We start from the raw sequence: 16,883 nt of genomic DNA, 5'->3' as shown, positions 1-16,883 counted from the left end.
GTGAATGATCACAGAGGTAGGAAGAGAACTAGGAGAGAAACATTTAATAGAAATGAAGGGGATACAGGGTTTTATGGAGGAGGGCTTTGTTAGTTACTTGTGTCCGAGAGGGCAGGAAAGGTCAGGACTGGAAAGTGGCTGTTGGATTTGGTAGTTAAGGGGGCGGGGGGGGGGATCAATGACCTTAGGGAGAGATGTTTTATTTGTTGATGGTGGTGCTCATTGTGGGAAGCGAACTGCCTGGACTCTGTAAGTAAATGAGAAGCAAGTTTTTGTTTGGAGGGGGGAAGAAAGGAAGATAGGTTAGAACCTGAGGGGAGAAATTATATGGAAAGAGGGTTTTTTTTTTTTTTTTTTTCCGTAATGGGAGAAATGTGAACATGTTTGGAGACTGATGGGAAGAACCCGATGTCAGTCAAGAGGGAGAGGGTGAAAGGACCGGAGGAAGAGGTGATGATGAGTGGGGCAGGATCCCGGAGAAGATGAGCAAGCACAAAATCAAGAGTGTGTGAAGAGTGACCAGCCATGGCAAGATGTTGTGGCCTCCATTTTTTTCCAGAAAATGGAAGAGAGGTCAAAGGATGGTGGATGCCTTCTCCTTTCTTGAGAAAGAGGAATAACCAGATGAGTTTGACGTCTTATCTTTGGATGAGTTAGAAAAATGAACTTTACTCCAAGAGTCTTTCTTAAAGGTCAAACTCTACTCCATGCTCAATGCTATTACCACGATGGGGTGTAGAACCCTTGGTTTATCCCCTCTTTATAACTTTAAGTCATGTTGAGTTAATGGTCTTGTACCTTTAAGGTAAATGCCATCTCTTGTTAACAAGGCCTGCAATATAGATGCATATTTATTTTTAGATACCAGCAGTGTGTTTTTGAGTAGGCAGTTAAAAAAAAAACCTGTGATCAACATTGCCAGAAGGTTTCAGAAGTCATCTGTCTTGCTATGACAAGGGTGTATCAGGCAGAGATGCTAGGTGGGAACTTTTGTCCAGCTCAGGGCCAGGTTCATTGTGTGATTAGTAGCCAGTTGCCTTTATGTTTCTTGATGGGGAAGAGCTGTTGTTCTTCAGTCAAGACCGCATAGGAGAGGAATGAAGCTAACAGTTGATGACCTAGTGATTCTCTTTCTTTCACCATTGCTTTGATGACCAGCTGCCATCTTATGCTGTGTCCGTGTTCAGGATTCCCTGGGAGATCACTGGAGAGTTTGCCTTTCCTTCCCCCTCCCCCATATTATGATACTAGAACTGATGTTCACTTCCATCAGCTCCCTAGACCTGGACTGGTGTGGACACCCTTGGAGTATCTGGACACACCAGCGGCAGTGGGAGTTTTAGAGCTTGCCCATGGTCCACTGGTAGAGACAAGGACATACCCCAACCCTTCCTTAGGGTTGTGGTGGGAATGCTTATCAAATTAATTAAGGATCAAAACTCCTGGTGGTGGATCAGGACTTTCAGGAACCTTCTTGCCACCCTAAAGCCTAAAACGTGGCCTGATCCAGTAGTGTTGGTAGTTTGTGAAGTAGCCAGTGAGCATGGGTCCCTAAGACCCACTGCCCTTTCTTGGCAGTTAGAAGAAATGGTGATCTCTCATCATCCTGGCTGATTTCTTTCCATTCGTTGCCACGAATGGGGTGTAGAACCCTTGGTTTATCCCCTCTTTATAACTTTAAGTCATGTTGAGTTAATGGTCTTGTACCTTTAAGGTAAATGCCATCTCTTGTTAACAAGGCCTGCAATATAGATGCATATTTATTTTTAGATATCAGCAGTGTGTTTTTGAGTAGGCAGTTAAAAAAACCTGTGATCAACATTGCCAGAAGGTTTCAGAAGTCATCTGTCTTGCTATGACGAGGGTGTATCAGGCAGAGGGTAGGGGTATCACCCCTACCATTCCCAGAATGGAAAGAATGTTGACCACCCCTACATTTGGTTGGTGATGTCGGGAACTTCTCTGTGAGGCTGCTTCTCTTGCTTATAACTTTCAAATCTGACTTTGTGCTATGGTGTTGAGAAGGATGTCTTCAAAAGCACTTGAAAAATGTGAAGCTGTTTGACTGGTCTAGGCTAGTGTGGAAAGACTGGGCGGGTGGAGGAACTGGTGTGTAGCAAGTGCCTGCTGTATGCCAGGCACACGCTAGGGCTTTATATGTGCCTGTTGAGTCCTCACGACAGCTGGAGTGCTCGTTTTCCTCATGTTGCCCATGAAGAATTTGAGGCTCAGAGAGGTGAAGTGGCTTCTCTGCAGCTTCGTATCCGTGCCAGTGGTGAATCCAGAGCCCAGTTCTGTGGTTCAGTACCTGTAACAGGAAGCTGTTTCTCCTCCCGCAGGAAGTCAGAAGACCTTTGATAAGCTGACCTACCTCCTGTGTGACTTCGGTGAAGAAACTTCATTCTTCTGACCTATAGTTTCCTCCTCTCTGAAGTGAATAATAATACTTGATTTGAAATAATCCCTGATAATAATAATAATAATAATAATGATAGGGCAACAACAGCAACTGACATTTTATAGCTCTTTGCACTGTATGAGAATGAGGAAAACAAGGCACAGAGGGATTAAGTGGCTTACCCAAGGTCACTTGAGTTGGGGAGGTAGAAGCCAGACTGAGATCAGAGCTGCTCTGCTGACTCACGTGGTTGTTGTAAGGATCAAGTCAAATGAGCCGGGAGACCATGCTTTGAAATCTAGAACGTGCTGTACAAGTTCGAGATATTATCATTATTATAATTAAAGAAAGAAATAGCAACTTACAGCTTAGAGAGATTAACTGTAAAAATATTACAATTAGGAAAAAAAGGAATTACTAAATCACATACATTAGTCACAATGAAATAAAGGGAAAAAATGAGCCTCAAAACTTAAATTATTTTGCTTCTTTTTATTAAAAAGAAATATGATGGTACAACTGCCTCCTAGCGCATTAGTCTGGTGATGAACTCCTACTACTGATTTGTAGATAGCACCGGAAGCAAACTGAGGCAACTTTGTGTTTCTTAGAGTAATGAGAGGCAAAAAGCTTAAATGAGGGAGTGCTGTTAGTCATGAGCCACAAACCGGACATATAATTTATGCCTGAAAATACTTGGAAAATGCATTTCCTTGATGATGGAGAAATTGTGATTATTTAGAAAGTAAGAGCTGCAGAGGTTACCTTTAAGAATCAACCAATTATCTAGAATGGGAAGTAAAGAATTGACCAATTGAAAGAAGCCCATAATTGATTGAAATGGCTGTTTCATTTTTGCCATGTTTATAATGTCCAATCGAGACTGCCAAGAATACCTTGCTCCTTAATAGGATTACTAAGACTCTGGAGGGTGCAAAAGAACATTCGGTGTGAATCAGAAGTTGCTGTGGTGCATGAGAGTGCCTTGTGTAGGCGTACAGAAATGCATTTCAGGCCCCATTGGGTTTTCTATCCAGTGGCTCTCATATCTACATCTTGAGAAATTTAAAAACTGTCTGACAGTTACCCAGCTCCGGTGGTAGAAAGGCAGAGAGGCGACTCAGGCGATCCGGACTGTGCTGCTAATTTTTTTGGAGATTGTTAACTGGTGGACTTTTTGAGGCTATGTGTCTGTGTGTCCTCCGTGCCTAACCCTGCCTCGTGACTGTTTTGAATTTACCAGTATGTGTCTTAAGCATGACCATGGTAATTCCTACTTGTAGCCACAGCACGTCTGTTATGCAAAGCATATGGATCTTCCTTCAATCAGCAACTCAGAAAGTGTCACCAGTGAACTCAACCTTGAACTGTCAGCTGTGCAGTTCCACTCACAAGTCCCTCTGAGACCATTGCTCTGTGAGGAAGCTAGTCTAAGGGAGTTGACACCCCTTCATTCCTCCAAGTTATGCCAGCTCTGGCCCTGTGTCTTTTGTGCACAGGAAAACCCCACACCTGGAGCCATTAGCTTAGCCCCCAAACTCCACATATAGATACGCCTTCACTGAGTTAGACTTTAATGTAATGCTCTTTTTTTAGTCATCATAAGAAAAAGCCACATGAAGAACATCTTTGCATCTTCTGTAACATTGGTGCTGAAAAATCGTTTTATTGTTAAAAGGTTCTTTTTTAAAAAAGATTTATTTATTTGAGAGAGAGAGAGCAGGGGGATGGGCAGAGGGAGGGGCGGAGGGAGAAGGAGACAATCTCAAGGAGACTCCACACTGAGCGAGGAGCCCCACATGGGGCTCAAGCTCATGACCCATGAGATCATGACCTGAACCAAAACCAAGAGTCGGATGCTTAACTGACTGAACCACCCAGGTGCCCCATGTTCAAAGGTTCTTATAACTGAACAAATGAGAAGAATTCCTTTTTACATTTTAGTATCTGGCAACCATTTGTCTTATTTAGTAAATTAAGATATGCTTCCTTCCATCAGACAAAGAGAATTCAGTAAGCTATGAGTTTTTCCTTTTTGCCTTAGCTACCAGGAAGCTCAGAGTTCAATTTAATGTTCACTCATGGTAACCAAGTCAGCCTGACTTTTGCTTTTCTATTTATGTACCTTTTACTCCAAGCTATTGCAAAGCCTTTGTTTTGATATAGGTAGGGTATGAATTAATATTTGGATTCTATTCATGTCAGCAACAGTTTTTTGAGTATCTGATATGCACCTGACGGTGCTCAGTCCTGAGGATATAAAGGTGAACAAAAGGTGGTCTCTGACCTGTAAGAGCTCATAGTTTTATGCAGGAAAAGAAATTACTGTAGTATACCCTATATGGTAGGAGGTTGATTTTCTAGACGTATTCAGAGAACTTTTAATTTTCCTCTAATTTTATTTACGTAGACACAGTTTTAGACATTGGCCAGTTTAGAAGTTTTCCTAATTTCAAACATATTTTAAAACCTAGAGATGGGGAAAAAAATCTTAGCATGCATTGGAAACCCAGATCATTATAACAGTAGAAATAAATGAAGAGACATTCAAACCTAACTAAGGTTCTCTCCATTGAAGAAAAGATGAGCACGTCCCTTTTATTTACTGCTGAACAGGAACAGGAATGTGACTAGCTTGCTTGCAAGCAAATGAATCATAAGGTTCTTGAGTCTTGATTACATTTGACCTGGAGAGAGTGAATTATTTGTCAGGACTTTGAGATATTATCCTGGTCTCTTTGACATCTCAAGGCAAGGTTCTGATGCTGTAGGGCTCAGTTTCACTGGAAGCTCAAGGAACTTTCAATGAAAGTCCAGTAAGCTCTCAAGGGAAGTTCAGTCAGTTGAACTTTGATGAGCTTCCTGGTGGCTAAGGCAAAAAGGGAAAAGTTCTTATAGAATGCTCTTTGTGTGAGGGAAGGAAGCAACATCCAAATTCCTGAAATGAGACGGTATAAAACAAAGGCATTTAAAACGGGAAATGAAATGGTGTCATCGTCCCCCTTACTGGGTCAGATCCTTGAAGATAGCCAGGTGTTAGTGTTCATTAGGCCATCATCTGACCCAAGAGGTAAACTGTTTGAGGGGCCAGAACAACTCTGTAAGTATTTAAAGCTTGCATTAAATTCTTATTTTACGATTTTATTTATTTATTTGAAGGGGGGGGGAATCACAAGTAGGCAGAGTGGCAGGCAGAGGGAGAGGGAGAAGCAGGCTCCCCGCTGAGCAGGGAGCCTGTTGTGATGTGGGACTCCGATCCCAGGACCCTGGGAACATGACCTAGGCCGAAGGCAGACACTTAACCGACTGAGCCACCCAGTGCCCCTAAAGCTTGCATTAAATTCTTACTGGGCCCTCAGCATGATGAAATCTCTTTGTTTTGAATCAAGGGACTGAACAGGAGGGAGACTGGGTTTGGCTGCTACCCGAATGGTTAGTCACACACCGCTGTTGAAGGAGACCCCTCTATCCAGAGTTTATTCTGGCCTTGGCTGAAGAGTAATTTGTGCCATTAAAATGGACAAACCTAGGGATTTTCGGGGAATAAAAGTGATTTCTACCCATCTCTATCTATTAAATAGGCCTTTCAAATATACTTCTGAAAATGGAGAGATTATTCAGCTGAGGATTATGTGGAACGTTAACTGTTTAATCACTGCTTTAGCACCAAGGTTGCATGTGATGCAATATCAGATGTTCTTGTGGATAAGAAAGCTGAAACAGACATTGGATTTCTAAAATTCCCCACCTCCAACAGGACCCTTGTAGCCTATATTGAACATACTTCTCCGTAATCTCTAGAATCCTATTTCCCTCACTGCCCTCATTTCTTTGGAAATGTCTTATATGATTTCACACATGCTATGAGTTGGATGCTGCATACAGTACACGGAGATCATGTTAACAACGGGACCAAGGTCACCAGTTTGATTCCCTCTCTGGTTGCTCCTTCTTGGTATCCTTTGCTGGCTCCTCTTCTTCTCTCGGTCGCTTAAAGGTTGATGTTCCCCAGGGTTGCCCCCTGAGCCTGATCTTCTCATTCTGTATTTTCTTTCTCTGGGTGATTTCATCCATTTCCAGCACTTCACCCTCCATTCATCTGCACACTTCCATCTTCACATACAGAGACCAGCACACAGCCAGACAGCCTAGGTCGAGACTGAGATCCCAGACTTGGATAGGCACACTCCCCGTGTATGCCAGGAGCTTGGGCTGGGTTAAGGGCATGTGAGAGATCTGGGAAGTTAAACATCTGTCTTCAAGTGGAGGCTGTATCAGTGGGGAAGTTGTCACCCCTTCCCCTGCATGGAGAGAAGGCCTATGGCCCCCGGGGACCTAGAGGCTACATAGGCCGGGCGTCTTCCCCATCCAGTGGTCCCGGTGCTGCATGGCTCCGTGGAGGCTAGTAGCCTTGTCTTATTGCAACATCTTGGGCCAGAATAGTGCAACTTAAGCACAAAAAAAGTCCTTTGCCCTTTCAAATCCAACAGCTTGTTTTGAGAACCCCTTTGGCAGGTACAGGGAATAATAAAAAGTCAGTTTTGAAGATGAACAGCTGCGCTTTCGTCAAAGTCATTTCCAAGCATATAGCCATCCGCCATTTTCTAGTTAGGAAAGCTGTGCTTTCTGTATCACAGAAACCAATGCAGCAACTTAATTATTTGAAGAACAACCACAGCCATTTTTAACAAGATTAGTATTTCCTACAGGGGAATGATATAGCTGGTCTGTTGATTGTCCATAGAATGATTTAGTTGCCAACATCACTTTGGAAATCTGGCTTTGTTTTGATTTACGTAAGCAACAGTTTAAAATTCTTGAATACATTTTTCTAAATCATTGAAAAGACACAGGAGAGCTTGAGTCAGTGTTGATGAACAATTGCCCCATTTCAAAGTAAACAAGTATGAATCATCAATATGGAGACACAGTTGCCCCCAGAATATGTGGGCAGACACCAGTAATTTATACAGTCCTTTGATTAAAAGGAATTAGATTCGCTTTAGTCATGTTAGCTCAATTAGATGTTGAGCTTTTCTAAACCAATATATTCATGATTGCACAATTTCACTGACTTCCTGATCGAATGGGCTAAGCCTTTTTCATGGTATAATGTGGCGCAAAGGGCTGACCTGTCAAGAACAAATATAAGTCGAACGTTCCATTACAATTCCAGTGATCACTAAGCTGAAGTTGTTCATCACAATATGGAATGTAACCGCTCAGCTCATCTGACCTAAAATAAGTTACTTTGCTAATAAAATTCATACGTGACGTAATTTAAAACTTTCTCCCAGTGAGCGTGTTTAAGGACAGGCCAGGGAGTACACAGACGTTAATCACACAGCTCATTCCAAGAGGCTCTTTCAATAGTGTTATTGATTTTTTTTTCTTACATAGCACACGAAAAGTATGAAATTATATGGCAGCATGAGAATTTTAAAGAACCCTATATGCTAGTCTACTTAGGACATCTGTTTGAAACATTAACATTAGGAAACACAAACCTATTCATTCTCTCTCCTCCCACCCCCATCTTTTTGTTATTTTAGACAAACAAAGGGGATGCACTTGCCAACCGAGTCCAGAACACGCTGGGAAACTATGATGAAATGAAGGATTTGCTAACTAACCATTCTAATCAGAATCATCTAGTGGGGATCCCAAAGAATTCCGTGCCCCAGACTCCCATCAACAAAAATGAACCAAGCTTTTTCCCAGAACAAAAGAACCGAATGCTCCCACCTCACCAGGATAGCACTCACCCCTCGGCACCAATGCCTCCACCTTCCGTCGTGATACTGAATTCCACTCTCATACACAGCAACAGGAAATCAAAAGCTGACTGGCCACGCGATAGTCATAACGCTAGTGTTGTCCCAGCCAGCCAGGCCAGTGGTCAGCCAAACAAGCTGCCGCCGTCTACACAGGACCAGCCCCCAGCCCGACTGGAAGACTTCTTTGTCTACCCAGCTGAACAGCCCCAGGTCGGAGCCGTTGAAGGGTCAGACGCTTCTGCAAAAGAAGACAGTAGTCTCAAGTCCAGTGCAGGGGATACGTTCAAGGAAATCTTTCAGTCCGTCTCACCAGAAGAATCTGAATTTACAGTGCAAGCTCCTGGGTCTCCTCTAGTTGCCTCCTCTTTGTTAGCTCCCAGCAGTGGCCTTTCGGTTCAGAACTTTCCACCAGGGCTTTACTGCAAAACAAACATGGGGCAGCAAAAGCCAACTGCGTATGTCAGACCCATGGATGGCCAGGACCAGGCACCGGACGTCCCTCCGACCCTGAAACCTTCCATTGAATTTGAGAACAGCTTTGGGAATCTGTCATTTGGATCACTCTTGGATGGAAAACCCAGTGCAGCCAGTTCAAAGCCTAAACTGCCAAAGTTCACGATTCTCCAAACAAGTGAAGTAAGTAATTTTTAAAGTTTTGTTTTGTTTCATTTTTTTTTTTTTTTTAGTTCACTGCTCTAACCTTTATAATCAAGTATTCACAAGCAGCTCTTATTTACCTTCTTGAGCCATAGATGAGACACTTCAAGGTCAGAGTCTGAGTCTCGATCTTCTGTCGCTTATGACTTGACTGATTACCATTCTGCAAATACGGTTAAATATCCATAACGTGGAATGGCAACAGACAAGGTCGGTCTGAGTGAATGAAAAGTTGCACTTATAAAATAGTTTCAGAGAGTGCACTTTTAGTCATATATACAGATTAATAACACTGGAGATTATAAATGGTCATAAGCGGTGTGAGGTCCAGGAAAAGATTGGGAATCACCATAGTCCTTCACTAGCAAATAGCATCTCATAAGCATAAAACACAGAAGCTCCTTAAGGTACGAGAATGTAAAAGTGTGATTTGCTGGTATCTCCGGAAGTGGAAGGCGTTCTTTAAGAATCTTAGTTTCTTGAGTGCTTGCGGGGCCATTCCTTGGCAAGATCCTAACGTTATCTTCCGCATCCCTCAGTCTTCCCTTCTGTACCACGGTCTTCCACAGGTACCTCCATAACCCTCTTTGACTACCTTGATCCCTTCTGTCAAGGCCAAAGGCATTGTGCTCAACCACAATCCCACTGGGTTTAGAATGACTAAATGTCCTACCCATCTCGGGAATCATTGCCTTGTAAAAGAGAAGTCGGAGGGACCCAAGCCTCTCCCAAAGGAGTGAATCGCTAATGATTGGATCTCAGGCCTTATGGCTCCTGGGTTGGGGACATGTATTGGGTGCCTCTCAGATACCACCATGTAAGCGGCTGCCTACTGCACCTCCAGCGCTTGATTGGAAGAAGCCACTGCTTTTAGATTGGATTCCTGTTACTGGTGCCTAAAGGCTTGAAAAGACACAGAGGAAGAAAGTAGGTTGAAATTCTTACTCAATAGGAGGCACAGATAGTCGATGTGAATTGTTGCAGATTCCAAGTTAGTGGTGTCTGAATTAGAGAAGTCTGACCATGTGTGCCTCTGGCTCTCGCGCCGTTACTCGTTATTCGTTACTCGTACTCAGCAGACGCGGTGATTGCGGAGGACGATGGGACCACGAAGGGAGGGAGGAGCAGGGCTGTCGGTTGTATTTTCGGAATGCATGCTTTTCATATCGTTTCATCTCTGAGGTGGTTTTGCTTCTTGTATCATCATTCATCAAGTCTTGTCAAGCTTCCTCCTAAGTATCTCTCCAGCCTGTCACCTCTTTACCCTCCCCACCTTCGGAGCACCCATGGGCCCCTATGATGGCCCCTTCTCTCTGCCCTCCCTCCCTCTGGTCTCACCTCTCTGCCAAACCATCCTCCATCCAGGCTGACCTAATGGGCAGATCCAGCCATGTCACTCCCTGTTTTGGATTCTTCCGTGCCTTCTCATTGCTTCCTGGACAAGGTCCAGATTTCTTAGCCCTGCATACAAAGCTCTTCGCTCTGATTCCATGCTCCTTCTCTGACTTCCCATTTCACCATTTCTTCACATGCAGATGAAGTTCCAGCCACGTGGAGCTACCTGTGGTTCCCCATCATGTCATGCGTTATCACGCTTCCTTGCTTTTGTGCCTGCCGTTCTCTCATCCTAGAACCTCTTTCCCTACCCTCCCTTGTCTTCTGGTGAAGTCCTGTTCCTCCTTCAAGTTTCCTCGAGTGTCCCTTTCTCCGTGAAAGCTTCCCTGACTCCACCAGGCTTACCGCAGACTGCTTCCTCCGGGCTCCTCTAGCGCCTTACGTACACCTTGACTGGCACTTACTTCATGTACTCTAGTCACTCGTGTATGTGTCTGTCTCCTCTGTTAGACTGTGAGCTCCTGGAGAGCAAGGAACGTGTCCTTCTTCTCTGTATCCTGAGCGCCTAGCAAATGCCAGCACATAGTAGATACTTAATAAATGTTTGTTAAATGAATGAAGTTCAAAAATGATTACTCGAGTACATTTCCTAAGCCATGGTGCTAATCAACTAACATGAACCAAGGTAAACAAATGCTAGAAAATCCATCCTCAATGATATCTCTTGAATGGTACCCCATCTGCCTTTGTCTTACTCTGCTCTTCTCCAGCACAAGTTGTTTGGAAATCCTCATCCTAATTTCCATTGGATGACTTCATATGGGATTGTAATGCTTAATATTCAAACAGAAGCCTGCCTCGAGAGAGGAGTATAATGAGAGGCTGGGATGTCATTCTTGGCCCTTCTCTTGCGCTGGTGTCTATGGCAGTGCCATCACTCAAGGCTGGTCTGGGAATGGCACTGGCCCATCAAGAGGTCTGTTCGGCCTGTGTCCATACCTTGTTAGCCGAGTGACAGGTCACGGACCCAGTGAGATTCACTCTGTTGTAATTCTCTCTCTTGTACATTCACAACATGGCTGACCCAGATTCAGAAACGACTTCATGCTTTTTTTTTTTTGCTCATTGCTCTGGCACACCAATGAGTGGTACATTTCCAAAGAGGGTCTGAGCTGTCTTCAACTCTGGAGGTGATGATCCAAGGAGCCGCCTGTGTGCACGCAGCCTTTGGTGATCGTACAAATAGACTTTGGTAGAGCCTTGTACGAAAAACGGGTCAAATGCAATAAAGTCATGATGAGAGATCAGCGGAGAGAGTACTTATCTGAAAATCTAGGTCCCAAGGAAGGATTTGAAAGAGGGGTGGGACAGAAGCTTAGGGCCCTGAAGACAGGAGAACATACTGCCTTCAAGGGTAATGGGAAAACTGAGGATACGATGAAAGGGAGCGAGAGGTCCCACAGCCTGTCCGGGAGCTTACAAGGGTGTAGATTAAAACGCGGGCATAAATATAGACAGGGTGGAGCGTTATAGAGCTTTGCACCTAATGGAGTTTATGTGGCCGAAACTCTGACCAAGTCTGGAAATTCACCCTATCAAATCTTGATGCACTTTTCAAAAAGCACTTAGCATGAGAATTCGGCCCCAGTCTCTGGCGCCGAGAGGTCCAGGCGTTGGGTTCTGGGTCCCCAGTCAAAGTAGCCATCATTGATGAGTGGTAGCATTATTCCTTGGAGTTACTGCTAAAAGGGCTTGTCCAGAGAGCAGTCACGGGGTCTCTGTGAGTATTCCCCCCTCTGTCCCTGGCTTTAGTGAGAGAGGCCGACGCATGTGTTAGTGAAGTGCATTTGGGAGTGGGGTGGGGGGGGGAGTGGGGGCTGAATGACCAGAAAACAAGACAGCATTCTATGATGTACGAATAAGCAGATACGAATATACTTGTGAGTTGAGAGACATGAACTACTACTGAAATGTAATGAGCGTGTGCGTGTGCCCACGTTTGCTTGTGTGTAGTGTGGGGAAATTTTAATTATGGCCCATCCTCGAAACATTTCCTTGCCTCTTAGAATTTCTGTATCAATGATAAGGATTCTAGGAGTCTAACCAACTTTATTGCAAAAGGTCAGCTTTTCAATTGAAGCATGTGTTTGGAACAAACTAACTCGTTTAAAAACTTAGTTTTACAGAATTTACTAACATTCCAGGCAGCCCCCCCCCCAAAAAAAAAGACTGATGTGTTCTGCAGTTGAGCTTAGAAGAGTTTTCTGGGAACTGCATCTGAAAACAGTAAAAGACCTATTTATATCAAGTGGAAACTGAGGGTAGCTTGCAGATGGTATTTTATTAGGAAATGAATTTGTTAATAAATGTAGCTTTATATGTGATTTCATGACATATGTTTTTGCCTACGTTTTTCATTAGGATAAAAATCTTTTGGTGTGGCTAGCTTTGCATTTGGGTGCAGTTCGTCGGCAGGATTGTTTGGGAAGTAAATAATTGCAGGGAAATGAAAGGATCGATGACAGGTAGTAAGTATTTCCATCCTAGGTCAATAAGGTTTCATAAGTACAATACTAATGGGGTGGAGTGCCATCACCATACAGGATCATCTGCCTTACAAGCTGCTCTTGGCTGTGACCTAAGGCTATCTGAGGCTCCGATTGCCTCAAAATTAGGAGTCTCTTAGAAGAGTTTAATGGAACTGGTAATGAATGATGGGACCTGGCTTTAGCTTATTTTAGTGGCTGGCTTTGTCAACGAGCTAAAAAGTTACGGCCCACATTTGTGACTGTGTCCATTTGGGTTTGTATCCTATGCAGTGAACACCATGGGCATAATTAGCTTTATTTACGATGAGGTAGATAGGAAGCTCAAGTCCCTTGTGTGAGAACTGCAGAGAATGCTGGGAGCTTCACATTCGTGTGCCGGATATGCCCAGGCAGCTCCGCAGAGACCACAGAGACCGCTCCTTCAGAGAACGGAAATGAACTAGTATCCAGTCCGAGGCCAGAACAGGTCTCATTCCCACCCCATTGGGAATAAATGAAGATACCCCTGGAAGTCCTCCCCCTTTCAGGGTGCCACAGGAGGTCTTGACCTCAGCACATACTCCCTGGAAGTATGGGGGCCAGAAAGCTTTGTAAATCCTCTGCCAGTCCATTGCCTAGCGGTTGCTTTTTGATTTTGCTCTTTGACTAACCCTTCCAACTGCACCGCGTCACGGGTGTTAAAAGTCTGTTTTCCGGGCGCCTGGGTGGCTCAGTCGTTAAGCGTCTGCCTTTGGCTCCGGTCGTGATCCCGGGGTCCTGGGATCGAGCCCCACATCGGGCTCCCTGCTCCGCGGGAAGCTTACTTCTCCCTCTCCCACTCCCCCTGCTTGTGTTCCCTCTCTCGCTCTCTCTCTCTGTCAAATAAATAAATAAAATCTTAAAAAAAAAAAAAGTTTGTTTTCCTTACCACACCTCTTCATCGCCCCGTAACTGTAGTGCCTCCCTCAGCTGACTGAAGTGACCCCAATCGAGCCTCTGGAAAGGAAAGCCGGGAATACAGAGAGAACACGGAGCCTTACACTGTTTGTGATGGAGAGGTCAGAGGTGCTGCTTGGTGAGGAAGGGCGTCTTGCTCTGGAGCTCTTCCCTCAGCTTTTCCTCTCCATGCTTTCCCAAGGCTCTTTCTGGTTCTCAACCATGCTCTCCTTCCTCGGAGCCCCTGCTCCGTGCTGTCCCTTGCCCTCCATTGCTCATCAGCACTAGGCCAACTGAGGAGTAGAGCTCAACTTGGGCTTAGTAAAGATCTTGCGGATTGGGCGCCTGGCTGGCTCAGTTGGTTAAGCGACTGCCTTCGGCTCAGGTCATGATCCTGGAGTCCCGGGATCGAGTCCCGCATCGGGCTCCCTGCTCAGCGGGGAGTCTGCTTCTCCCTCTGACCCTCTTCCCTCTCGTGCTCTCTATCTCTCATTCTCTCTCGCTCAAATAAATAAAATCTTTAAAAAAAGAAAACAAAGATCTTGCAGATCCCTGGTTTTGTTTTGTTTTTGTTTTGTTTTGTTTTGTTTTTTTCTTCTCATTTCCTCAAGTCCTGTTCTTTCGCATCTGTATTTTCTTTTCTAAGGCTGGATGTGAGCGATTCTAGCCCTCGGCATCCTGGAACAATGTCTGCTATTACTTGGTGTTCTGTGCTTTTAAATCCCTTGTCGCTTTTAACACTTTTTTGGTTGGAAAGAAGCCAAAATATTGACGCATTCTTATTCCACAAGGAAAAAAAAAAACAACAACAACCCTTTAATCCCTATACTATGCAAATTTAAGTCATCCTTACTAATGATACGTTTTCAAATGTCACTATTTATTCATAATTTCAGTGCCTCTTTAGAAGAGAGCTGAAAGTCAATTTCGTGTGAAGGAGAACGTGCTATACCAGCAAGTAGGGTTTGGACGATGTCCTACTGAGCTGTGGGTTTCACGGCTGGCCTTGACTTGCTCTGTGAACTTGAGAGAGCCATTTTGCCTCTTGTTCACACTAGCTCACCAGTGAGGTTTCTTCCAGCTGTCCATCTCTGAGGGCGGGCTAATCCTGTGTGACCGGCCCAAACCTGCCTTGTTTGTGAAGTAACTTCAGTCGTTCCCTCATCACCCACACCCCACCGAGAGTCTGGGGACAGCAGGGAGGAATGCTAGCCCTGCCTGTACCAGCCTCTTACCGCCATCCCTCAGAATGGCTGGGGAAGTTTTAAGACTAGGTACTAAGGGAAAACTAGAATTGGATCTTCTTTGGGGATTGGATACTAGTTCAGCCCAGATTCAACTCATTTTTAAAGAAGATAAACAGTTATCTGCTCTACTTCACTGGAAAACAGCAAGCTGTGAACTCAGGAAATCGCCTCCTAATCCCTTTGTCGTCACCCACTCACATCATGAAAGATGGAGAACTTCTCTTTTCACATTACTTCTCGGAAAATATTTTGACAGATTCAGTATGCAGTAAAGGGATAAGCTTTTGTTATGTGTGTTCCAAATCATCCTGTTATCACTGGATATATCGATTAGCTTAGTACATTCTGAGCCAGTCATAAAAAACAGGCTGCTCACATTCTGTGTTAAAGAATAAGAAAAATTGACAAGTAGATAACCATATTGATTCAACCCAAATAGTGAACGCAAAGGGCTTTAGAGAGGAGTTATAAACTCTTTATGGCTGTTGTAAGTCTCTTTAATATTTTTTTAATTGATGTGAGAACAAATAATCTTTAATTAACTATCTTTTTAAGAAGTACTGTGCTCTGGTTACCAAGTGGAATTTATAATATCGGTGACTATAATAAAAACCTCTACCTTTTCTACTCTATAATTTGCAAATGCTTTCACATACATCATCTTATTTTCCCCCGGCTGATTTTGAGGTGTGATTGACGAGTAACAATTGTGTATGTTCAAGGTATACAAGATGTTTTGATATATGTGAACATTGTGAAATCATCTCTACGATCAAGCTAATTAGCGTATCCATCACCTCAGGTAGCTGCTGGTTTTTGAGTGTGTGGTGAGAGCACTTAAGTTTTACTCTCTTTGCAGATTTCAAGTATACAATACAGTTTTGCTAACCGTAGTCACCATGCTATACAGTAGTAGATCTTTAGAACTTGGTCATCTTGCGTACCTGGAACCTTGTACCACTTGACCGACATCTCTCCCTTTCCCCCTTCCCTGTAGCCGTCTTATTTGGATCCAATTCTAAGAGAGTCCAGGATTATCATAGATGCAGAAGTGTAGTCTGAGAGAGGCTTAGAGTTTCTTGTGTCACACGGTTAGCAAGGGACTCTCCTAGGACTAGAAGCCAGGTCTTCAGTGCCATTTCCTCAATGGCATTTGGTGCCCAGGGTGCTACTGTATACATATGGGTTAATTTTCTCAAAGTAGCTTCTCTGCTGGCACATGAGGGGTAAGAGAATAACGAGCTGAATCCAGCTTAAGTTGAAATTCCCTTGCTGGGTTCATATTTCAAAAGTCTGGGGCCAAGCATACCAAAAGAGCAATTTTTCTTGTGGTATTACAGGTTACAGTCATGTGTTTTTCATTTGCAAATATGGTGAGAAGTAGTGTTTTTGCAATATTCCTAAATGAGTAACATATGACACAACTTGTTAGAGGACCTTTTCTTGGTTCATAAAGTTTCTGAGTTTTTGCCTGTTTGGTAAGATGACTTTAGCAGAGCGCTCAGACAGCATAGCTCAAATTTGGATTTCTGGAGCCGAACACAACCACTGTGGAGCTAAACCTGACATGTGGCTGAGAGGTCAGTAAAAAGCGGGCATGTACATGATTGCTACAGAAGGTACAAGTAAGACTTCTCTCAAGTGTTTGACAACCCCACCCCCTCGCAAGTAGACTGATGGAAACAGCTTACAGATCATCAAATTGCAAGAGTAGTTAGCAAAGGGCAGGCAGGATCCCTGGCTTTTATTCATAGGTACTACATGGATGAGTCTCCCTGGACGTCTGCACGAGAATGCAGGTCATCGGTGCAGACTGCCTGCCCGGAAAGTCACTGTGAGCATAAGTGAGCTATGTAGCTATGGAAGGTCTTTGAAAAATGTGTAAGACTCTGGAAATGGAAGATCTATCAGTTTTCTGTAGATGCACTAACAAAGCATCATAAGCTGGATGGCTCAAAACAACAGAAGTATGTTCTGTCATGGTTATGGAGGCTAGAGAGCCACA

At 44.0% G+C, this 16,883-nt stretch overlaps 1 protein-coding gene across 3 annotated transcripts in view; it reads left to right on the top strand.

Moving 5' to 3' along the window:
- The window catches only part of AFF2 (ALF transcription elongation factor 2), a 456,177-nt gene that overhangs the window by 144,743 nt on the left and 294,551 nt on the right, over positions 1–16,883 (top strand). For all 3 annotated transcript variants that reach the window (XR_003607226.2, XM_088028621.1, XM_088028620.1), the window contains exon 3: positions 7,951–8,811. Coding sequence is in view for 2 of the 3 variants with exons in the window: in XM_088028621.1 (XP_087884747.1) it covers positions 7,951–8,811 (861 nt within the window). In the remaining variant the exon portion in view is untranslated. The remainder of the gene's footprint in view (positions 1–7,950; positions 8,812–16,883) is intronic.

Source organism: Eumetopias jubatus, unplaced genomic scaffold (assembly GCF_037043125.1).
Source record: "Eumetopias jubatus isolate StellerSeaLion01/CBP00866 unplaced genomic scaffold, mEumJub1_p1.0 scaffold_11, whole genome shotgun sequence".
Classification (NCBI taxonomy): domain Eukaryota; kingdom Metazoa; phylum Chordata; class Mammalia; order Carnivora; family Otariidae; genus Eumetopias; species Eumetopias jubatus.
This window is presented reverse-complemented; position numbering and strand designations above follow the sequence as displayed.